We start from the raw sequence: 23,147 nt of genomic DNA, 5'->3' as shown, positions 1-23,147 counted from the left end.
GAAGTAAAAAGTATATACTAAAAATTCAAATAAAATAAATTAAAATATACAAATAAATTTAAAAAATAGTTTACTTTCTTTTCTTGCTCACACCTTTTTTCACACTTTGAGGTGTTAACAAGAACAGGAAATAAAAAAGTAATTATTATTTACTATAAATTTCAATTCAGCTTCCTTCTGTTTAATATTATAGTTTCCAAAATTAATTATAATAAAGATCAATGGCAGCATAATACAACAATTAATAATAATAATAATAATAATAATACAACAATAATAATAATAACTAGTGTGATGGCATAATTGTGTCAAGAATAAGTCTACCATAAAATAAAAATAATAACATAAATTAATAATAATAATAACAATAATAATAATAATTGACAGTAAAATTATAAACAGTTTGTTGCTGTTATAGTTCATTAATAAAGGGATTTAGCTCCACTTTGTTCAAACAGTTCATAAGCATCGTTCAACTCATCAAAAATAGCACGAGCTAGATTAGCATTGGATTCATCAACCTATCAGAAATAAATAAATAAATAAATAAATAAATAAATAAATAAATAAATATATAAATATATAAATATTAAGGCCACTATAGGATTTCGGTTTTTTCAATTACTATTATATTACTATTACACCAATATTTGTAATCATTACTATTACTATTACTATTACTATTACATATTACCCCATGTCTGCTATACACCAGACAATTTTATTCCTTGCAATCTGTGGTTACTTTAATGTTGTAAGCAATGTGTTGCCTAGAATAGAACAGCTTTCTATTCTAGTCAACAGTGTTGCCTGAAGATCAAAGTAAGCACAAATAGCAAATAGACTACAACAGCATTGCCTGAGAAGCCTTTGGTACATGTGCATGTACATTGTATCCTTATTTTTTTCTTCTCTCCTTCTCTCTTTAAAACAATGTCCACTTACTTTATCCGGATGAACAGAGAGACATGCTTTCCTAAAATACTTACTGACCTACACACAATAAAGTCACACGATGATCATATAATCATGGTGCACTCACCTGGTCTGCTTCTACTAGCTCGTGCATGCCCACCTTTTTCCATCTCCTCTCTCCCTCCCAGAGAATGGTGTGGAGTGAGCTTATCAATGCACGAATGTTGTGCTCTTTGCCTTCAGCCCAATCAGCAACCTTATAGGAAAGAGATAATGACAATTAAAGAAGAATATTTTAATTATAAGAAAACTTTTATTACAAGAAAATTTGTGCATTAAATATCAGGCATACATGTACATGTATAACTAATATAGTTCATGTACATATGAATTTGCTTTTTTTTTCAGATATAATACCTACATGTACATGTACATGTATGGACAAACTGTAGGTTTTAAATTGGTATAAACAAAAGCTAAAATACAATTAAAATAGTCTCTCAATAATCATTTACTTTTGCTCTCTCGGGATCAGTGATGACATCAACTTTCTTTCTCATGTCCTTCAGAGAAGTCGGTCCTTCCTTCTCTTTAGCCGATGAAGTGAACAGACCGGGATCTAAGAGGTCATTAAACTGGGTCTTACTGCGATTAGGAACTGGACCTAAACAAAAACAACAACAACAATAAAAACACAACGAGACACCTACGGTGCGTGGCCTCGCCCCTATAGCTGTTTGATTATCAAAATTAAAAGAACTTTAGCATGCAAATTGCATATATACATAAAAAGTGTACTCCTGAGGGATAGCAGCTAGCTTGCATAGATCTACCAGACTACCTGCAGAAGTAGCAGCATGCAAGCTAATCCAGCTACTCCCAAATTGGAGGTGTGGCATTACATCATCAACAATTAATTATTAGATGGAAACAAGAAGGAAGTTTCAGATTTTTCTCTTGTTATAAGCGCTATATGACATTATAATGGCACAAATACTGTTGCCTAGATGTAAATTGAGTGATTTGAGAGAGTTTAGGACCTTTAGACTACCTACAGTTCACTCGGATTGAAATTCAAGAAGCTATAACTCACCAACAAGAAAGATTTAAAGAGTCCCACAAATATTAAAACAATAACTAGTCTTGATCTACTGGAAAAGAATCTCATTTACCTCCAGAGTACTACCGCTATTGCTGGGCATTTTCTCGTGAGATAAAAAGCTTCTACTAGCTAGAGCTGCTCTCTAAACATCTCAAGGCAGTAAAGCAAGACTTTTCCTAACAGAAGAGAAGCTCTCACAGATTTAGAGCACGCGATTATAAAGATATACATTCTCAAAGACAAAATCTAGCACACAGAATGAATGAATGACAGACAGACAAACTGAGTACCTAGTCCTCGCCTATGCAAAGCTGGGCGAGGCCAATAACAATAACAACACCATAACAAATCAATAATAATAGTTAAATTAATAATTATTTTTACCAAATTTTTGAGTTGGTGAAGGAGATCGAGTCACGTTCTCTCTTGAAGGAGGTCTCAAGCCAGTCCCACTTTTGCTACTATTAGCCCCGCCCACTCCTCCTTTTCCGCTGTTTCCCCGGGCCCCGTCACTAGCCCCGCCCATTCCACCATACATCTGATACGTCGGTCTATGACTCATAGTCGGCTTGTACTGCTGTTGATTGGTAGGTGTGGCTTTGGGTGGAGCCTGAGACGTCTGCTGCTGTGACTTACCCGAGGCTTGTCCCCAAATATCGCCAAACGGGTCTGAACTCTTAGAAGAAGGAGGAGCTTTAGATCCTCCTCCTCCTCCTCTTTTATCTTGCGGTATCTCGTCGTGTTTTGACGTAGTACTAGTAGCAGTGAAAGAAGCCCAACCTGAATAACCAGATGAGCTGGGATACATTCCTGACCTAGTGGCTCCTAAATTACCAGAAAAACGAGTTTGACTGCTCATTGTCGTAGGAGCAGAGGTAGCCGTTGGTAATAAAGGAGTGGTCCCCATTAGATTCATCAGATCCTCCCCAGCACCTCCGCTAGAAGGAGCAAAAGGATCAAACCCACTACTAGTAGATGCCTTATTACTAGCAGGAGCACTATTATTACTGGTTGAAGGTGGTGGATGGTTGGTTGTGGAATGCGTCCATTCAAAACCAGCAAAAGGATCATTCCCAAAGCTAGTCTGACGAGTACTACTAGTGTTACTGACATTACTAGAGGCTGTCTTTACTGGCGGAGTACTTCCCAGTTCTAGTAAGTTTCCTTCTTCTATGTTGCTTGCTGCTGGGTTACTAAAGAACGCCTCAAGGTCGTCGTCGACGGAAACGGTCGGTTGCCTAGGAGACGACGTGGGTACGTCCCCTCCTTCGCTGTCAGAGGAAGAAGAGGAACAGCCACTGCTGTCAGAGCTACTGTCTGACTCCGCCCCTCCTGATTGGCCAGGGGTACGGTATGAAGCATACCCAACAAAATCGGCAAGATTAGTACCTCCAGTCTCTCCAAATAGATTACCAGCGGCTCCAGTGTCACCCAGTAGGTTACCAGTGGCTGGTTCCGATGAATCCTCGTCTAATAATTGACCGTAGCCTTCAAGACTGGGTGTGGTTTGCTGGACTGGGGGCGTGGTTTGATGAGTTGGAGGTTTTTTCTGTAATTCTTGAATAGAGCCTGCAATAATTAATAATAATAAATTAAAATATTTATATAAATGTATTAAGTTTTACCTCCAAAAAGTTTAAATACATCTCCTTGTTCCTCCATTGTTGAGAAACAGGTCATGGGCGTGGCTTGAGCATGAGGTAAATTCTGCCATGCTACTCCAGCGTTTTGTACTGCCTCTTGGACCGAGAAATTGAGTAGAACTTTGAATGAAGACGGAAACCTGTCGGTTTTTTTAACAGCCGAACCATCCAACTCATTTCTGAGAGGAAAAGAGAGAGAGATTTTAAAAAGATACCGTATAATGATAATTGTGAAGGGAAAAATTTTGGCAAATTGTTAAAATTAGTTTGACAAATGGCTATCAAAATGCAAAATTTATCAAAATTATACATGTACATTGTACATGTAAATGCACATGCATGTAAAGGGGGCAGCGATTAATTTCTTACTTCTCTAAAGTAAGTGAAGTCATTTTTGTAGAGAGGAATCCAGTATGAATCTGAAACTTGAACATCTTCACTGCAGACATGCCCTATGGAAATCACCATGACAACAAGCTCCGCCCACAAACACTTACCATTTCTGCTCTTTTAGTGAGAGGAACCGACTTTATGTGATGAACGATGATAAGAAGGTTTCCGTAGACAGTGGTGTTGAGTGGTATTGAGATCTGACCATCTTTTGTCGTGTATTCCCTGTAACAAGAACATGAAATAAATATACATGTACATATGTATAATGTACATGTTATAATATGTACATGTTACATGTACATGTACATGTAACATGTTATAATATGTACATGTATAATGTGTTGCATATCTAAATGCACTGTACACAATTATAACAAAATAAAAATTAATGTACACGTTGGCTCTACAAAATTTGCAATTTTCTTTAATTAAATGTACATGTACATGTACACATACATACATGTACATGTATATTAATACATTAATGCACATGTACTGTATATCTAAACGTTCAATTGTTAATTGTGCGTGTACTATTTTTGGTGTTTTTAATGCATTGTGAATTGGCTCTACAAAATTTGCAATTTTCTTTAATTAAATGTATACATGTACATGTAGCTGTATTACTAATAGATACATGTATATAATTATGCATTATTTTAATTTAGCATTTCAAAGATATCTCACTAAATTTCCTAAAATTAGCACAAAAAGGTATTTTAATTTCATTACTTCAGTTTGTCCATGTTTTCCTTATTACAGGAGGTGTGGACTCTCTCACCATCAACAAACACTTCAACAAAAGGCTTGCAGCCATTTCTAAAGTTAAATCAAGTTATCATTCATGATAATGTAGAGAGTATTACCTTGCTTCATTATAGATAGGAACTGAAGTGAGATTGAGTCCTGTTAGCTTGAAAGAATGAGGGTGTGGTTTGTATGGGGCAGGGCGTGACAGCGCCATCATGTAATTGAGATACCTACATGTACATGTAATAATAATATTATAAAGATATATACATGTACATGTACATGTATAATGTAAATGTATAACTAAGTACATGTACATATGCATTATAAAAGTGGAGGATTTTCTACTATTCAATTTTGGCAAAATTTGGCCAAAATCGCTGTACTATAGTACAGGGACTTTTGTCTGATTTTGGAGCAATTTCAAAAATTCATAAAAAATCCAACTTTGATCGGAATCAGCTCAAACTTTCTACACAGCCTAAGTACATGTATACGTATCAAAAAAAGTTATAAAAATGAAGAATCCTCTACTTTTCAATTTTGGCAAAATTTGGCCAAAATCACTGTACTATAGTACAGGGACTTTGATCCGATTTTGGAGCAATTTCAAAAATTCATAAAAAATCCAATTTTGATTGGAATCAGCTCAAACTTTCTATACAACATAAGAACATGTATATGTATCAGGAAAAATTATAAAAATGAAGAATTCTCTACTTGTCAATTTTGGTAAAATTTGGCCAAAATCACTGTACTATAGTACAGGGAAATTTGTCCGATTCTGGAGCAACTCTAAAAATTCATAAAAAATCTAAATTTAATTGAAATCAGCTCAAACTTTCTATGCAGCATAAGAACATGTATATGTATCAGGAAAAATTATAAAAATGAAGAATTCTCTACTTGTCAATTTTGGTAAAATTTGGCCAAAATCACTGTACTATAGTACAGGGAAATTTGTCCGATTCTGGAGCAACTCTAAAAATTCGTAAAAAATCTAAATTTAATTGGAATCAGCTCAAACTTTCTATACAACATAAGAACATGTATATGTATCAGGAAAAATTATAAAAATGAAGAATTCTCTACTTGTCAATTTTGGTAAAATTTGGCCAAAATCACTGTACTATAGTACAGGGAAATTTGTCCGATTCTGGAGCAACTCTAAAAATTCGTAAAAAATCTAAATTTAATTGAAATCAGCTCAAACTTTCTATGCAGCATAAGAACATGTATATGTATCAGGAAAAATTATAAAAATGAAGAATTCTCTACTTGTCAATTTTGGCAAAATTTGGCCAAAATCACTGTACTATTATAGTACAGGGAAATTTGTCAGATTTTGGAGCAACTTTAAAAATTCATAAAAAATACAATTTTGATCGGAACCAGCTCAAACTTTCTATGCAACATGTATATGTATCAGAAAAAATTATAAAAATGAAGAATTCTCTCCTAGCTATTTCTGACAAAATACCCCATAGTACAATGGATGGAGAACTTGGTTCATTCCTTCATTACCTTCTGTCTGAAGGAGATATGTCCATCCCTTGTCCCTCAGGCAATCTTCTTGCAGTAAATAATCTGAGAGCTGATGAAGGAGAAGGCAGTGCCCTCAGAAACAACAGATAAGACACAACCAATATACCAGAAGGATGAACACCATCCTACACAGATACATGCATAGATAATATAAATATACATGTACATGTACATAAAAATATACCATACAAAAGAATTTATTGGCAAGAGTAATATTTGGCGAATTTGCTTGTGGAAAGTTAATTTGGCGGATTTCATATTGACGATTTTGTGTCACGTGCCATTGAGCATGCTCAGTTTGAAACAAAATGTCGGATTTTATATTGGTAATTTCTTCATAGAACCACTAATCCCCAATATTAATTCCTCACCAATGAATCATCTTGTACGGTACTGTCGGTACATGATAATTTACACATACATGTACACAAGTATATTATTGTATTACCTTGCAATGGATTACTAGTACGTTTTTAAAATCAGCTCTGAGCCACGAGTCTAACTGTCTACACAACTCAACCAGACTCTCCAATGGAGGCATTGCTCTATTAGGCCACTCATAATCAACAACCTATAAATTAATACTTAATAACTATTAATTAACTAGTAGCCACACCCACCTGACCGCTGAGTTGATCAGTGTCGTACTGTTCTCCTGATAGATTAAACACGAGGTACTGAGAGGGGTGTGTCCCTTCAAGATAAGCCGAGACTTCTTTGAGGACGTTGGGACGTCCGACCCCTCCCTCTTCAAAAGGGTAGGACATCACTAGTATACGACTGGTCACGTATGTAATGTCAGTTGACTTTTGTTTCGGACTAGAGAGAAAAGAACAGGTATAGAGTAACAAATAATAATACCATAATTTGTACATTGTATGTACATGTAGCAAGAAATTAAGTTTTTACATGTAGCGAGAAATTAAGTTTTGTGGCCTAAAGTTTTTGAAAAGTTGCAAAAATAAATCTGCAAAAATCAGTACAAAATGGCCAAAAACTAGAAAATTTATCAAAATATGATACACAAAAATTGATTTTTAGGCTACAAAAATATCTTGCTATACAGTATACATTGTACATGTACATGTATATTAAATGTACATGTAATAAATTATGTTCTTCTATTGCTTACTTTTGTACACTGCTGATGACTTTGTTTGATGTGTCTTTGATATTCTTAAATAAATTCTCAGCTCCACCTTTCATGAAACCAAACAGTTTCTGTGCCTGGTGGCTCGTCGCATGAAGTGCTGATGCAGCATTAATTCCGCCAGAAGAATCAGATTCAGTTGGATCAGAGACAGACTGAGACTGAACACCAGAAATCAGTGGCTCCTTCTGTAAAAAATATAATTTTTATAAGGGTAGCTATTGCCATAGTCTGTTATATTTATTGTACATGTACATGTATTTTATCACTTACAGGTGGTTTGTCAAAATTTTCTCCAAATTTGTCAGCAATCGGATACAGTTGAGCAACGATGGAGTCAACTGAAGGACGTTTGGTGGGGTCAACTACCAAACAGGATCCTGTGAGGGAATGAGAATAGAAAAATGGGAATGAAAATAAAAATATGGGAATGAGAATAAAAACATGAGAATGAGAATAAAACATGGGAATGAGAATAAAAATATGGGAATGAGAATTGAAACATGGGAATGAAAGGGTATGGGAATGAGAAAGTGCACTAACTGATGATATTGTGAAATTCTTTATAAACGTTATCTCCAGGTGGTATGTGGTAATTGGCGTTTAATATTCTTAATTTAGCTGAGTCTTCAAACGGATGCTCTTGAAAACACAGTTTATATAATAAACAACCTAATGCCTGTAAAAACAACAACAACAACAACAACAATAATAATGATAATAATAATGATGATAATGATAATGTTTTACCCATATGTCTCCTTTCTCGTTGATCGGATAATTTGAATATAAGTCTATCATTTCTGGTGCTCTATACATTGGAGTGGTGTTAGCCTGTATCTGTAGTGAGAAGTAAAATAGAATTTGTTTGTCTCCCTCTCCCTCTCTCTCTCTCTCTCTCTCTCTCTCTCTCTCTCTCTCTCTCTCCCTCTCTCTCTCTCCCTCCCTCTCTCTTACTTCATCTTCTGTGAGTCCTCTCTGTGTAGCAGACCAGGAGTGGTCAGGGGTCAGTCGCTGGGTCGTGGCACTACCAAAATCGCACAATTTAACAGACCCCTTGTCTGTGAGCAACAAATTCTCAACCTGTAAAAAATAATAACAATAATAATAATAATAATAATAATAATAATAATAATAATACACACGTATATGTACATGTACATAATAATAAAGTCACACCCACTTTAATATCCCTGTGTATGATGGGCGGGGTCTGAGAGTGCATGTGGGCTATTGCTTGACAGGTTTCATAGAAAACCCTCAGGACTTGACGAGGACTTAAAGGCCGAGTGTTAACAATATCGACAAGCTCACCACCTGCCAAGAAAAAACATAATAATAATATACATCATGTACATGTAGCAACAACAAGTGAAAGTAAGAGAAATAATAATTTATGTATTAGAAAAATGTAATACAAATTGGAAGTGATTTCAAAGCCATTTTCAGAAAAAGGGATGGGCTATAGCATATGGTCGTTCTACTGACTTAGCCAAAATTACAAAGTAGAGAATTCTCTGTTTTTATAATTTTTCCTGATACATATACATGTTCTTATGTTGTGTAGAAAGTTTGAGCTGACTCCAATCAAAATTGGATTTTTTACGAATTTTCAGAGTTGCTCCATAATAAAACAACAATAACAATAAAACTGTTTTTATTCATACCGGTAATAAGTTCAGTTACAATAAGGAACTCTGCACTCCCTCCAGCTGGATCCTTAGAACTAGCGGCACCAATGAAATTAATTATATGAGGATGACCAGACAATTGAGTCTAAAAGAAAGAGAGAGAGTTTAAAAGTACATGTACACGTATGTACATTTATTTAATTCATTAACTTACTAAAAATGTTATTTCTTGCTTGATTGCTTTAATGTTTTCCGAAGCTACTATCTGCCTCTAAAAGTGTTGAAAAAGAATTTAAAATTTTTGAGGGCATGCAACTCATTATAATACATGTACATGTAGTGATTAGTAGTTAACTACCTTTAGTGCGTAGTCAATTCCAGTGCTTGTATCTTGAGCAACAAATACAAACCCATAGCCACCTGGAAAGGGAGAGAGGAATGAAGGAGAGGAAGGGAGAGAGAAGAGGGTTTACCTTCAGCTATAACTTTTTTAACTTTAAGTTTCATCCCGTCTCCAATGTCAACGGTTTGTCCCACGAAAGCGTTTCCACCGCCACTGCCTCCTCCGACGTCTCCCTCGCCACTGAGGTAACTCATTGCTGAACGAAAGAAATCAACCATCTTTGAAAGAAAGAGAAAGACAGACTAGACAGGACAGGTAAGGGAGGTCCCCAGTTTTTTTATGGAGTACGCCCAATGTTAGGGACCCCGCCCAAAAATGACCACGCCTTAAATTAAATTAATGTTTGGAAAATAGCAGATTACATTGTAAGAACTAAGAAATTTTATTAATAGTATTTATTTAATTGTTTATGTAGGATTATAAAAGCTTTTCACTATTAAATTAAGGAAAAATGTATAAGGCAATGAATGGTATGCATGACCATAATAAAGTAATGACCTCGTCAAAAGGAGCTGGGCCGAGACAATGACCATGTGTGACATTTCCTAAGGTTAGATCTACTGTACATGTACAAATTTGCATATTTTGTGGTTTTGTGATGTACAAAATAAATAATGAAATTGACAAGGTGCAAAGTCTTGTGTAGCCAGCCTCTGTGTTGGTATAGACTTTTGGGTAGACACTAGACAGGCTCTAATATCTTCCGTGTTTATGTTGATTTACCTATGGTTTTATTCTTAACACTATAAAACTTAACATGTACTCCACTCTTAAACTGTAATGTTATAGAGTTCTTTCAGTTTTTGAGGTATTTTTTCAGCAGCTGCACGATTCCCTGTTCCCTCCACAGCATCTATCAAAGTCTGCCATGTTCTACTTCTTGCATTATCTTCACCATCTAGCCATGCTTCTATAGTCTTCCTCAAGTGCCTGTATGCATTGCCACCACTGTCTGCAAAAACATTGAGTCTTGGCTGATATAGACCTAACCGAAGCCCCAAGTCATTCCATTTGGTTGCACCAAACAGTACTTTATCTAGCACTTTAAGTATTTTATCAACATCCTTTGCATCTATAAATATCAATACAAGGTAGATTATTATTGTACCTATCATGGTATTGTCTTACCTAGTTGTTCGGCTCCATCTGGAGTACTACTATAATGAGGCTGCTCTGTTGAAGCTGGAATAGCATCAGTAGCTATATCAAAGGATTAGTGTGAGATTGTCAGTTACAAATGAATTATAATAAGTTAAGTTCATGAAGTACTATATAGTTTGCAAGCAATTGGAATACATGTACTGTGTTAGACTAATGATTAAGGATTTAAAATTGATATTAAAATAAAATTCATTTTAGTGAATGCGCTTACTGGCATTTTCTTTTCCCATATTCAAATGATTTATAGCCACACCAGCCAAAACAATAATAATAGCTAAAATAATCAAAGCACCACATTCCCTGATTAAACAAAATGAGTGAGTTTCAGAAAAGTTGGAGCTACTATCTTACTTCAGGTGTTTAGCTTTACAGTATTTCAGAAGATGATAGCCTCCTAATGAGAAGATTATATGAATTGCATTTTGTCAAGTTGCGGCAAAATTGATTATGTACAATAATTGTTGTTATTATTATAACTTCAATTTCAATATTAAATTTACACAAAAAATCATGTTAATTAAGGAAACTAAATAAAATGAAAATGAAGCCTAGAATTTTTTAACTATAAAAGCTAACTGTGAAATTGTAGTTACAAAAGTCAGTCACTTAGTATCTTGTTTATTTATCTAGTACAGCATGCACATAATGGGCAGCAGCACGGGCTGCAATTGGCTTCCATCCCTCAGTGGCTTTTTTGTTACCGTCACCCCAGTCACCGATACCCTTGATGACAATAACATCGAGAGACTCAGCACGTTTAGGGGCATACTCAATAGCAGCCATTACCCCTGCTCCTTCCATTTCTCCTGCTAAAGCATCAGATCTTTTTTCAAACAATTCCTTTTTAACATCAGGATCATCAATCAGACTTGGTGTTGTTATGATAGGACCCTTTGAAACTTTAAATTCATGTTGTATTTCTGGTATTTCAATGCTAGAGCCTGATGTGAATTCCTTTACTATCTCATCCTTTACCTTGTAATCTCCACCTTGCCGATATGTTTCCCAAACTCCTTTACGAGTACACACGAAATCACAGATCATGGTTGAAATAATAACGTCACCTAATTTTTGCTTCTCTGGATTTTTTCCAAAACAGACACCCATAGCAATAATGTATTTGATGCTCTTAACCTTGTCTAATAACTTGGTTGTGATGATAGCAGCATAAACTGGGCCTTGCGTATTTTTACCGGGTGCTGTATTTATGACAATAGCTTTCTTTTTTCCATAACATCCGGTGTATATCGTCAAACCATCAATTTTTATTTTAGTGACAAGGCCTTCAGTTGATTGCTCCAGATAATACATGACTGCCTCATTTTCAGTATCAGTGGCTGGTAAAAGTAGATATTCAATGCCCTCAACAAGATCTTCACTAAAATCTTTGTCTTCATAATTATGACAGTCTGCAATCTTTTTATCATATGACCACTCTGGTGGGACTGCAAAAAAAACTACTTCACTTTTGTCCTTTTCAGATGCAAGCATGATGTATGCATAAGTTGTGGTTTGTGAGCATTAAAATATTTTTTAGCACATAATTAATGGGAAGTTGTAAAGCTTATTGTTTTACATTATTATTTTCAATCTAAATGGTACAAGTGAGCATGTAAGTACATGGTAGATAATATGCAAAAAAGCTATCAGTAAATTTGAATTCATAATAATTAGTGGCTTTATTGTTTAAAGCACGTCATACATCCACACTGTGTCATACTGCATAGTGCATACTGTGTTATAGTAATAGACTATAATGGTTACCTTCTGCTGGTCCATCAGTCTCCTCATCACCACTTTCTTTATCTTTTTGTTTGGAATTTTGAGTTGCTACAGTTAAAATAGAGCGCAAAACAAACAATTAATTTTATGATGGCAATGAATTTTGTCATAGATATGGGCTATGATTTTGTCTTGTAGATTAGAGTGGACACTTAAAAGGTTTCATGCACTAGTAGTAATTAGTTTGACAAAATCATTTTACTCTTATTTGGGTGTAGTGAGTACAACAGATTATAATAGTATTACCATTGTATCCAGCATCACTTTCTTTAGTAGAGTCAAGTTTTTGCCCTAGATTAGAGTGCAATTAATAAATTAGCCTGGCTGCCTTTCACTTACACATACTTTTAGCAGGTTTTTGTTCTTTTGATGGACCTAAAATTTAAAAAAAGTACTGTTGATTTGCATGCATAATTTTCTATTTAAATCTAATTATTACTATTATACCTCAATCATGCTTCCTAATAATTGACAAAAAATAGCATGAGACTAGGACTATTGGCATTGGTAAGGATCATTACATAGGAGAAACACCATCCAATTTAAAAGAGGGGGGCAAGTTCCACAAAACCCATGCTACAACAAAGCATTATTAGGAAAACACTTCATGTGGTTGTATGAGTACACAGCTGTGCTATCTATAGCACAACTCAGGGAGGGGCAAAGAATTCAGTCGAAACTCGACACCCATATGATTTTGCACTGCTGCTGATTTTTACTGTTTTTAGCCTATAATAATGTGAAGTGCAGAGGGTTCAATTTCAATTTTGTTAATGCATATGCATGATTCAACTATTTTCCTGAAAATTAAAACCTTTTATTCTTACTTGATAATTGTTCTCTCATGTTTGCTCCAAGTCTCCTCAATGGCTCATTATTCACTTTTTTGCTTTCAAACACATCACATATTTTCAGTAAACATTGGGCAGAATCTTCATTTTCATCATCTAATTTTTCAACTAAAAGATCAGCTATCCTCTGTCCTCTCTCGTCATCATTAAGATTTTTTTCTGATTCTATTTGATTAATCTCAATTTTAGTAATCAGCTTTTTTGCAAAGAAATTGTTAGTAACATTAGTGAAATTCTTTCTCTTTCCAATCAATGGGGAAATTTCATCAAACACCTCCTGAAAGATGTCAGCTGGAGGTTTACCTAGTGCACATTAAAGAGCAGATTAGTTTAACATTGTTTCTTTATATCAATTGAGTGTGTACAGGTACTTTAAAGCACTTACCTTCATGTGCAGTAGCCATATTGCAGCTGATAAAAGAAGACTGAGAGTTAAAGATGAGAAAACAAGAAGAGTTGAGGTCAATGAATGAGGAATCTGGGATTGGCAATGACCTATGAATTTCCTGTTTATTGATAGTTTAGTGAAGACCTCCAAAAGATTATTACTATCATATTACTCTAAAATTTATCCTTATATGGAGCTCAAGTATATAATATAAGTGTATGTGTGGTCTATCTAGAGTACATTCTTGAGGCTCACCCACACCTGTAATACTATCCCAATCTTTAATACATTCTTTTTCTGATAAAGACTAAACAGTTGTTGAGATGTAAGCAGCAAAAACTTTAATAATAAAAACAGACACTAATAGTCAATTTAACGTAATGGTATCCTTTCAGCAGCTGCTTTGTCTCCAGTATCCTTGACTGCTTCTTTTAAAATCTGCCATGTTGTTCCTTTAACTTGATCCTCTTTCTCCAACCATTTTTGAATAGTTTTTTCCAGATAATCATTGGCATCACCATTTGTTCTACCAATGGTATTAAGTGTTGTCACAATGAGACCTAGTGATAGTCCTAAGTCCCTCCAATTTGCAGGACCAAACATTGCTTCTTTTAAAATTTTCAACACTTTCTTGACATCACCTACATCTAATGAAAGGAAATGATAATGTATATTGTGTATCTAATGTTCTCCTATATACTTAGTTCATTCGGATTTGTCCTTGTAGTTGTGGGTTCACTGGGTTGTGGTGGAGCAGAAGAGATAGCATCAGTTGGTACTTGTGATGTAGCAGTTGTGCCTAAGATAACAATAAAATAAGTCTAAATTGAAAACAAGTTAGTTTTAGAGCACAAACAACAGATGTTTAAACCAAATGACCCATGTAGATCTATTATCAATTGCTGTGGTAAATGCATGCAATCTAATTAATATGTGTACGTATTTGAAGATCATGCATGTTTTTACTTAATAACTTTTTTCTCATTCCTGCTCCAAGTTCCTTTAGTTCTTCATTATTCACTTTTTTGCTTTCAAACACATCACATATCTTCTGTAAACATTGGGCAGACTTGTCATTATCATCTACATCTATTTTTTCAAAAAGACACATAGCTAGGGCATCTCCTCTCTTATTATCATCAGTATTAGATTGTGTTTTTATTCCAGCAATCTCTCCTGGAGTAATCAGCTTTTTTGAAAAGAGATTACCAGTAACATTAGTGAAGTTTGGTTCTTTTCCAATCAATGGAAAAATGTCACCATACTTCTCCTGAAAGATGTCAGCTGGAGTTTCACCTGTGCACATTAAAAAGTAGATTAATCTTAATATCAACTGAATTCTATTAGCAACTAATCTAAAGCACTTACTTTGTGAAGTAGCCATATTGCAACTAATAAAGAATAGAAGAACACAAGAAGAGCTGAGGTCAAATGATGACAAATCAGGAACTGGGATTGGCATTAGCCCAGGAATCAGTTGGCATTTCCTGTTTAGTCTAATGAACTCCTAATCACTATCACTTTAATCACTATTCACATGTATTATTTAATTGTAAAAGGCTTTCAGCTACTTTTCTAGCATCTGCAGCAGCATAGTCTCCTGACTCCATCATAGTATCTACTAAAATCTGCCATATGTTTTACCTGTTTAGTTCATGCTAATATCAAATGTAAATATAAAGGCTGGTTTTTATATAATTGTGAATTCTGACCATTCATTACGACTGTTTTTAAATCAAGGCTTTTTCTCAATTGCTGCAACAATGTTGTAAAGCTGTAGCATATAGCAGTAATGGGTGTAGCAGACATAGTCCTACTGTTACCATACAAATTCATCAAGAGGGAGTATCTGTGGCGGGTTGTTTTTAGCTACTGAGGGAGTATCGATAATTGACAGTAGTAGTAGATAATAATTTTATGTACATTACACTGCTGTATAGTTATACATTAATACTAGTGATACTGTACTATCACTAGTATGCATATTGAGGTTGATTATTTATTAATATATTTATTCAGCCATAAACAGCTCCTGGAATGGCACATATGTACATTGCTATGTGGGTTTCCAATATGGATGCACTGCCACTGCAGGGTAAACCCATTGGTTATGTATATAGTGTGTGAAACTAGGGCATCAAAGGCTGAGATAATAATCTTAAGCCTCACCTAATGTATAGAGTGGTATTTGCATATTGATAAATGGGCCAGGTCACTGAGATTATAGGACTGATGATAGCTAAATTAGTAAGCTTATAGTAGCTGTGAGTAACTTGAGCCCTGCCAGGTAGGCCTGACCATAGTAGGACTTACTCACAGTTGCTATACTAATATGGTTATCACTTTCTTTTGTTGTACTAGGAATATGAAAGCTTAGAATGTATTTATTTATGTTGCAAAGAGTTTTGTATTTTAAGCAGGCACATGGTCCATATCAAATGGAAACTGGGATTTTAACAATTGTAAGAAATACTCACAGTACAGTAGTACATGGTAACATAGATATAATACACAGACCTGTGTGTATTACAGTCTGTGCATCATATATATGATGGTAAGTACTACAATAAAACTTTAACTGGTGTGATCTTTTGAATTATCAAAGAATGTCAATGTCATCATGGCCAGCAATTTATAGTGATGAGTTTAAATATGAGAATTTGAGGAGCCCTTTTTTAAATAGATGCAATGCATGCATGAGCCTTAATTGATTAATTAATTAACTATTAGGCCCGCCCATCTCAATACTCCACCCATTTATTTTCAGGACAAAATATTTTTTAAAATGTATTCCATACTCTCGCTTCTCTCTCCTCTCTCCTTGTTGATGTTCCTCCCATGGACTAATGGAGTGGAGGGACAGTCTAAGGAGAGTCTAGAGGAAGAGGAAGATGAGCTGGTACCTCTGGTAATCTGGTACCTCTCTCTTACCTCATCTTCTCTGAGTCCTCTTTGTGTAGCAGACCAGGAGTGGTCAGGAGTCAGTCACTGGGTCGTGGCACTACCAAAATCGTACAATTTAACAGACCCCTTGGGCTCCATTGCAGTTTAAGTCCTACTTTAATTAATTATTAAAAGTCAATTAATGATGTCATCATCACCCCTTGTCTGTGAGCAATAAATTCTCAACCTGTAAAAAATAATAATATGTACATGTACATAATAATAAAGTCACACCCACTTTAATATCCCTGTGTATGATGGGCGGGGTCTGAGAGTGCATGTGGGCTATTGCTTGACAGGTTTCATAAAAAACCCTCAGGACTTGACGAGGACTTAAAGACCGAGTGTTAACAATATCGACAAGCTCACCACCTGCCAAGAAAAAACAATAATAATATACACGTACATGTACATGTACATGTAGCAACAACAAGTGAAAGTAAGAGAAATAATAATTTATGTATTAGAAAATGTAATAAAAATTGGAAGTGATTTCAAAGCCATTTTTCAGGAAAAACAATGGGCTATAGCATATGGTTGTTAGCCAAACTTTGCCAAAATTGAAAAGGAGAGAATTCTCTGTTTTTATAACTTTTCCTGATACATATAATACATGTTCTTTTGATGTGTAGAAAATTTGAGCTAATTCTGATCAAAATTGGATTTTTTTACAAACTTTCAAAGTTGCTCCATAATAAAACAACAATAACAATAAAATTGTTTTTATTCATACCGGTAATAAGTTCAGTGACAATAAGGAACTCTGCACTCCCTCCAGCTGGATCCTTAGAACTAGCGGCACCAATGAAATTAATTATATGAGGATGACCAGACAATTGAGTCTAAAAGAGAGAGAGAGAGAGAGAGAGAGAGAGTTTAAAAGTACACGTACATGTATGTACATTTATTTAATTCATTAACTTACTAAAAATGTTATTTCTTGCTTGATTGCTTTAATGTTTTCCGAAGCTACTATCTGCCTCTAAAAGTGTTGAAAAAGAATTTAAAATTTTTGAAGGTATGCAACTCATTATAATGTACATGTACATGTACTGTATAGACCTCTTCAGGTGAGATTGACGGTGGCCTATGAATATCATTACTGTTCATTACGGTATCCACCTACGGTGATAATTGGCCGCCATTTTGGACGGCAAGATTCAATGGAGGATGAATGAAGAAAAGGCAAAACTGATTCTTTTTGTTGGCATGGAGCTTTTTCAAGCTACAAAAGCTGGTTGGAGGAAAGAATGGTCACTGCTAAGCATCTCCTAAAAGAGATTTGGTGCAATATGAAGTATATTCTTTAATAGAGCTTGCTTTCTGCATTAGCCCATTCATACTCCATAGAAAGTTGCCATCCACGAAAATTATTTCAGAGTCAGCCAGGCTCAGTCACGCCCCTTGCCGTATATCATTCTTTGACGTAATTCATTCTCACCCAAAGAGGTCTATATACAAGTGTAGTAATTTGTAGTTAACCGTTACCTTTAGTGCGTAGTCAATTCCAGTGCTTGTATCTTGAGCAACAAATACAAACCCATAGCCACCTGGAAAGGGAGAGAGGAGTGAAGGAGAGAGAGGGAGAGAGAAGAGGGTCTACCTTTAGCTATAACTTTTTTGACTTTCAAGTTTCATTCCATCTCCAATGTCAACGGTTTGTCCAACGAAAGCGTTTCCACCGCCACTGCCTCCTCCTACGTCTCCCTCACCACTGAGGTAACTCATTGCTGAACGGAAGAAATCAACCATCTTTGAAAGAAAGAGAAGACAGACAGGACAGGTAAGGGAGGTCCCCAGTTTTTTATGGAGTACGCCCGGCGCCCAATGTTAGGGACCACGCGCGCCCAAAAATGACCACGCCTTAAATTAAATTAAATTAATTTTGGAAAATAGCAGATTACATTGTAAGAACTAAGAAATTTTATTAATATTATTCATTTAATTATTTATGTAGGATTATAAAAGCTTTTCACTATTACATTAAGGAAAGATGTATAAGGCAATAAATGGTATGATCATAATAAAGTAATGACCACATCAGAAGGAGCTGCCGAGACAATGACCATGTGCAACATTTCCTAAGGTTAGATCTACTGTACATGTACAAATTTACATATTTTGTGGTTTTGTGATGTACAAAATAAATAATGAAACTGACAAGGCCAGAGTCTTGTGTAGCCAGCCTTTGTGTGGGTATAGACTATTGGGTAGACACTAGACAGGCTCAAATATCTTCCTCATTTTATGTTGATTTACCTGTGGTTTTATTCTTAACACTATAAAACTTAACATGTACTCCACTCTTAAACTGTAATGTTATAGAGTTCTTTCAGTTTTTGAGGTATTTTTTCAGCAGCTGCACGATTCCCTGTTCCCCTCACTGCATCTATCAAAGTCTGCCATGTTCTAATTTTTGCTTTATCTTCACCATCTAGCCATGCTTCTATAGTCTTCCTCAAGTGCTTGTATGCATTGCCACCACTTTCTGCAATGACATTGAGTTTTGGCTGATACAGACCTAACCGAAGCCCCAAGTCATTCCATTTTGCTGCACCAAAGAATACTTTATCTAGCACTATAAGTATTTTATCAACATCCTCTGCATCTATAAACATTATTAATACAGGGTAGATTATTATTGTACCTATCATGGTATAGTCTTACCTAGTTGTCTGGCTTTATCTGGAGTACTACCATGATGAGACTGCTCTGTTAAAGATATAGAAGTGCCATTATCTGTATTAAAGAATTTTTGAAGATTAAATGTACTTGGTACAAAATCAAATTCATTTTGCTCAATATACATGTGCGTGCATGCATGTACATGTACATGTACATCCACTTACTTTTTTCCAGTTTGATAGTCACACCAATAATAACAGCCAAAGCAATAGCCACCAAAGCAAAACCCCACATCCTGATTAAACAAAACGAGTGAGTGTTAGTAGAATTGGAGCTGCTATCTTGCTTCAGGTGTTTAGTTTCACAGCATTTCAGGTTTCCTAATGAAAAAATTTATATAAGCATAGTCAAAAAAGTTTTCGATAGCCATGCACCAAGTAGTCAATCGGTTCACATTCTAATTACAGAGAAGGCCTATTGCTTTATTGTGTCAAGAAAAATGTTCATTTTAGGAAGGATGACAGACTTTACTGCTAATTAAGATCATTTGCAAGTGTTGTATAGCTCATGGTATTTTTTTAATTGGCACATTTTAAACTTTTTGATGTGAATACTCCTTGCTCAAACAATATGCGCAAAGTTAAAATAAAGTTATTAATTTTTAATCAATTAATTTAAAATTAAATTCACACAAAAATCACTCCATTTCTAGTATGTTTATTTTAAAACCTAACAAAGCAATGAAGTCTCAAAATATTTTATTAATTATTAATCAGAATCACAAACGACTTGCTTTGTTTCTAGCACAGTTTTTACATAACAAGCAGCAGCTTGGGCTGCAAATGGCTTCCATCTTTCGGTGGCTTTCTTATCACCATCACCCCAGTCACCAATACCCTTGATGACAATGGCCTCAACTTTATTTTTGGCATATTCAGTGGCAGCTGTTAATCCAGCACCTTCCATTTCTCCTGCTTTAGCATCTTTCCTGATGTCCTTGTATTCCCCCTTGAGTTCATTGTTATCAATAAGAGACGGTGTGCATATGTATACACCCTTGTCAGCAATGATACCCTCAGGTAATTTTGATTTGATCTCATCACTTGGTATAAACATGTTGCTAATACTGTTTCCTACGTTAGTTTGAGCACCTCGTTGAAAGTTTGTTAGCTCGGTTTTGCCTTCGCGTTTATTTGTGAAATCACAGAGAATGGTTGAGACAATAACTTGTCCTAGTTTTTGTTTATTTTTGTCCATCCCATAACAGACACCAACACCCACAATGTACTTAATATTCTCGAATTTCTCCAATATTTTTGTGATGACAATAGCAGCATGAACTGGGCCCTGCTTATGCTGCGGTGGTGCAGTCGTCACAACAACAACTGGATTATCTCCAAACTTTCCGACGTGTATGTTTGAAATATTGCGATCATAAATTGATGCACTGATGTAGTGATCACCTTCTATCGGCTCCAAGTAACGTAAGACTGCGTTTTCTTCGTCTAAAGTGGCAGGAGTAATGACAACTTTAATACTTTCAACAACGGGAGTAGGAATATCTTTAAAGTTGATTTCCTTGGATGGTTTGAATTTATCACCATTGTCAGGCAATTCTGGTGGGCTTTCACCTGGTAGGCAATAAAATCAATAATACTGATTTTTGTCTGTTGTATTGTGTGCCAAACTTTAAAGTAACACTAATAATTGTAGAAACTAATTCTATTGCTGATGCTATCATGCTACAATTGTACAAGTCAGTGCTGTTTTTATAATAAAATTTTTATTATTATACCTTCAGCAATTACACATACACTCATTATTCCCATCAATTGTGACAAAATTGTTTTAAAAGAGCTCTAATATCAATTTTTGAAGCTTCTTGAATTGTTTAATACGTATTTACCATATTACAGAAAGTTTTTTATTGCAAGTGTTTCGCTATTGTAATAATGTACTTTTTTCCACATCATGCATCAATTAAATAAATTTAAAGGAGATGATAGTGTGAAGCTTCTTGTTTTGCAAATAAAAATGTATTGTTGACATTAATATTGCAACCAACAAAAAGCCAGCATAAATAATCCTAAGCAGTCTATTGTTTATCATGATGATAAAGGGGAACACTATTAAGCTTATTCAGTCTAAAAACAGGGTATATGAACCATTATCACATGATTTAGCATGTAGATAGTAGGCAGAAATTAGCTTTCTGGAAATTAGAATCAAAAATTTGTTCAAAGCATGTCATGACCACATTTTGTCATACTGCATACTGTGTTAGGAATTAGTTACCTCCATCAGGCTCATCATGACCATTTTTTTCATCTTTTTGTTTTCCAGCTAAAATAGAGCACAAAATAAACAATTATAGTTGAAGTAGCTGCATGGTTACCTATCACTTACACATACTTTTAGCAGGTTTCTTTTCTTTTGCTGGATCTAAAATTTAAAAAATGAACTATAAAATTTTTTATTTTGATCTACTATTAAATTTATTCTATGATTAAACTAATCTTTACTATTACTATTACCCTTTGTTTGCTCCTTCTTATCACCATTTTCTTCAGATATTGCTGTTTCTATATAGTAGTGTATGCAGAAGTTATTAATACTATGGTATCAATATAGGTGCAGTCATTTGCCAATATTAGAATTGTACCTTTGACTAAGCTGAGATAGCATGCATCCATGTGATTACATTGACACTTTTGTATGTTGTTGTTTTATAGCCTATTAGGCTTTCATTAAAAATGAAACCCTTTCAATATTTTTTATGCGGCATAAACAAAGCGGTACAGTTGTGCAGTTAGCATAATAACTTTTTATAAAATTATTGATCAAGAATAGTTTCTAAATGTTTTGCTAGCTATAGATCTACTAGCAGTTTGTTACATAATTCTGTACTAAGCTATAACTGCTAACAAGTTTCACTCACCCAACTTTTCCACTACATGTACATTAGTAATATTTGTCTCTCCAACATCTTTTAATACTGTACAAGCTTTATTTAAAAATGCCTTAGGATCATCATCATTATCACTAGCTCATTTACTATCTTCTTTGAGCATTAGCGGCAGTGCTACTTGTTGCTTCAGTATTTGTATCAAGTGCTATTAGCACAAAGCTTGTGTGCTATACACCATGCAATTGAAAAGATGGCAATGCTAGTTTGTGAGAGAACTCTTTAATTTTCTTGAGTAAACAAGCTGTTGTTTCAATAGCTAGTATATATAAGACTATAAGTTACAAAAAATTTTAACACATCTAGCTCCTTTTACTAGTTTCAGTTTGCAGTGAGCCTTATTTACCTGTCATTTTAGTAGTTTCCTTTCCCATCAAATTTAAAGCTAGCCTTAAAAATGGAATGTAGATTTACTTGTATATTACACATATCAATTAATGTTTAACAATAATTCATATATGCATATACATGACATGCATGCATGCACTGACTCTGCTTTAACATGAGTATAATCCAGTAAATGACAAATAAAATTGCTACCATGCAGTTACAAATTGTTACTCATGCATTATTTTAAATTACAATCTATAGATTGCCATAAATAATGATGATGATGTTATTATGAAATTATTATGTTATACACTCACCTAAGTCATCAACTACATCTGCTGTGCCAGGCATGTTTCTCAAAGCAGCAATTAATGAATTATAAGTTGATTCCTTAACATTATCAACTTTATTCAACCACTTTGTAAGGCATTGTTCAAAACAATTCTCAACATTGCCTTTTTCACTAGTTTCAATTTTTTTCAGTGTATTTGGATGGAGTCCAAGCTCTCTTCCTAAATCCTTCCAAGTAGTTTCGTCAAACTGTGCTTTCTTTAAATTTTTTATCACATC

General features: G+C 34.8%; 5 protein-coding genes across 8 annotated transcripts; all 5 read right to left on the bottom strand.

Annotated features, from left to right (window-relative positions):
- Window positions 1-303: 303 nt before the first annotated feature.
- Window positions 304-9,823, bottom strand: LOC100635313 (cyclin-G-associated kinase). Its single transcript, XM_019997299.1, has 23 exons — window positions 9,603-9,823; window positions 9,488-9,549; window positions 9,344-9,400; window positions 9,166-9,274; window positions 8,682-8,815; window positions 8,456-8,581; window positions 8,249-8,338; window positions 8,042-8,177; window positions 7,772-7,878; window positions 7,481-7,686; window positions 6,969-7,167; window positions 6,797-6,919; window positions 6,328-6,473; window positions 4,920-5,033; window positions 4,786-4,872; window positions 4,158-4,275; window positions 4,030-4,112; window positions 3,643-3,839; window positions 2,402-3,586; window positions 1,431-1,579; window positions 1,043-1,171; window positions 946-993; window positions 304-521 (listed from the first exon to the last, which is right to left on the bottom strand). The coding sequence occupies exons 1-23, from the start codon at window positions 9,748-9,750 to the stop codon at window positions 423-425; spliced, it is 3,852 nt and encodes a 1,283-aa protein (XP_019852858.1). The 5' UTR covers window positions 9,751-9,823; the 3' UTR covers window positions 304-422.
- A 423-nt stretch (window positions 9,824-10,246) lies between these two features.
- On the bottom strand, window positions 10,247-13,892 carry LOC109582564 (uncharacterized). Of its 3 annotated transcripts, XM_019997307.1 has the most exons (9): window positions 13,712-13,892; window positions 13,303-13,629; window positions 12,815-12,850; window positions 12,722-12,766; window positions 12,458-12,523; window positions 11,045-11,087; window positions 10,905-10,993; window positions 10,661-10,732; window positions 10,247-10,604 (listed from the first exon to the last, which is right to left on the bottom strand). In XM_019997307.1, the coding sequence occupies exons 1-9, from the start codon at window positions 13,728-13,730 to the stop codon at window positions 10,303-10,305; spliced, it is 999 nt and encodes a 332-aa protein (XP_019852866.1). In that variant the 5' UTR covers window positions 13,731-13,892; the 3' UTR covers window positions 10,247-10,302. The 3 variants fall into 3 exon arrangements, with proteins under 3 accessions (XP_019852866.1, XP_019852864.1, XP_019852865.1); XM_019997305.1 differs by lacking the exons at window positions 10,247-10,604; window positions 10,661-10,732; window positions 10,905-10,993; window positions 11,045-11,087 and adding an exon at window positions 11,152-12,138 and having other exon boundaries at window positions 13,712-13,834; XM_019997306.1 differs by lacking the exons at window positions 10,247-10,604; window positions 10,661-10,732; window positions 10,905-10,993; window positions 11,045-11,087 and adding an exon at window positions 11,152-12,138 and having other exon boundaries at window positions 12,821-12,850; window positions 13,712-13,834.
- A 106-nt stretch (window positions 13,893-13,998) lies between these two features.
- On the bottom strand, window positions 13,999-18,483 carry LOC109582565 (uncharacterized). 2 transcript variants are annotated; one of them, XM_019997308.1, is made up of 10 exons: window positions 18,261-18,483; window positions 18,146-18,207; window positions 17,583-17,639; window positions 17,391-17,499; window positions 16,896-17,029; window positions 16,646-16,844; window positions 15,083-16,589; window positions 14,681-15,010; window positions 14,415-14,513; window positions 13,999-14,361 (listed from the first exon to the last, which is right to left on the bottom strand). In XM_019997308.1, the coding sequence occupies exons 7-10, from the start codon at window positions 15,174-15,176 to the stop codon at window positions 14,087-14,089; spliced, it is 798 nt and encodes a 265-aa protein (XP_019852867.1). In that variant the 5' UTR covers window positions 15,177-16,589; window positions 16,646-16,844; window positions 16,896-17,029; window positions 17,391-17,499; window positions 17,583-17,639; window positions 18,146-18,207; window positions 18,261-18,483; the 3' UTR covers window positions 13,999-14,086. The 2 variants fall into 2 exon arrangements, with proteins under 2 accessions (XP_019852867.1, XP_019852868.1); XM_019997309.1 differs by having other exon boundaries at window positions 15,083-16,844.
- On the bottom strand, window positions 16,812-18,409 carry LOC100635189 (cyclin-G-associated kinase-like). The gene is made up of 6 exons (XM_011405974.1): window positions 18,274-18,409; window positions 18,146-18,207; window positions 17,583-17,639; window positions 17,391-17,499; window positions 16,896-17,029; window positions 16,812-16,844 (listed from the first exon to the last, which is right to left on the bottom strand). Exons 1-6 carry the CDS (start codon window positions 18,407-18,409, stop codon window positions 16,812-16,814), a joined length of 531 nt encoding a protein of 176 aa, XP_011404276.1.
- Window positions 18,484-19,987: 1,504 nt separating the features above from the next.
- On the bottom strand, window positions 19,988-23,141 carry LOC109582580 (uncharacterized). The gene is made up of 5 exons (XM_019997341.1): window positions 22,895-23,141; window positions 21,817-21,864; window positions 21,689-21,724; window positions 21,578-21,625; window positions 19,988-20,913 (listed from the first exon to the last, which is right to left on the bottom strand). The coding sequence occupies exons 1-5, from the start codon at window positions 22,926-22,928 to the stop codon at window positions 20,051-20,053; spliced, it is 1,029 nt and encodes a 342-aa protein (XP_019852900.1). The 5' UTR covers window positions 22,929-23,141; the 3' UTR covers window positions 19,988-20,050.
- Window positions 23,142-23,147: the final 6 nt, after the last annotated feature.

Source organism: Amphimedon queenslandica, unplaced genomic scaffold (genome assembly GCF_000090795.2).
Source record: "Amphimedon queenslandica unplaced genomic scaffold, v1.1 AMPQUscaffold_13375, whole genome shotgun sequence".
NCBI classification, from domain to species: Eukaryota; Metazoa; Porifera; class Demospongiae; order Haplosclerida; family Niphatidae; genus Amphimedon; species Amphimedon queenslandica.
Note: the sequence above shows the minus strand (reverse complement) of the source record. Positions and strands in the feature narration are given on the sequence as shown.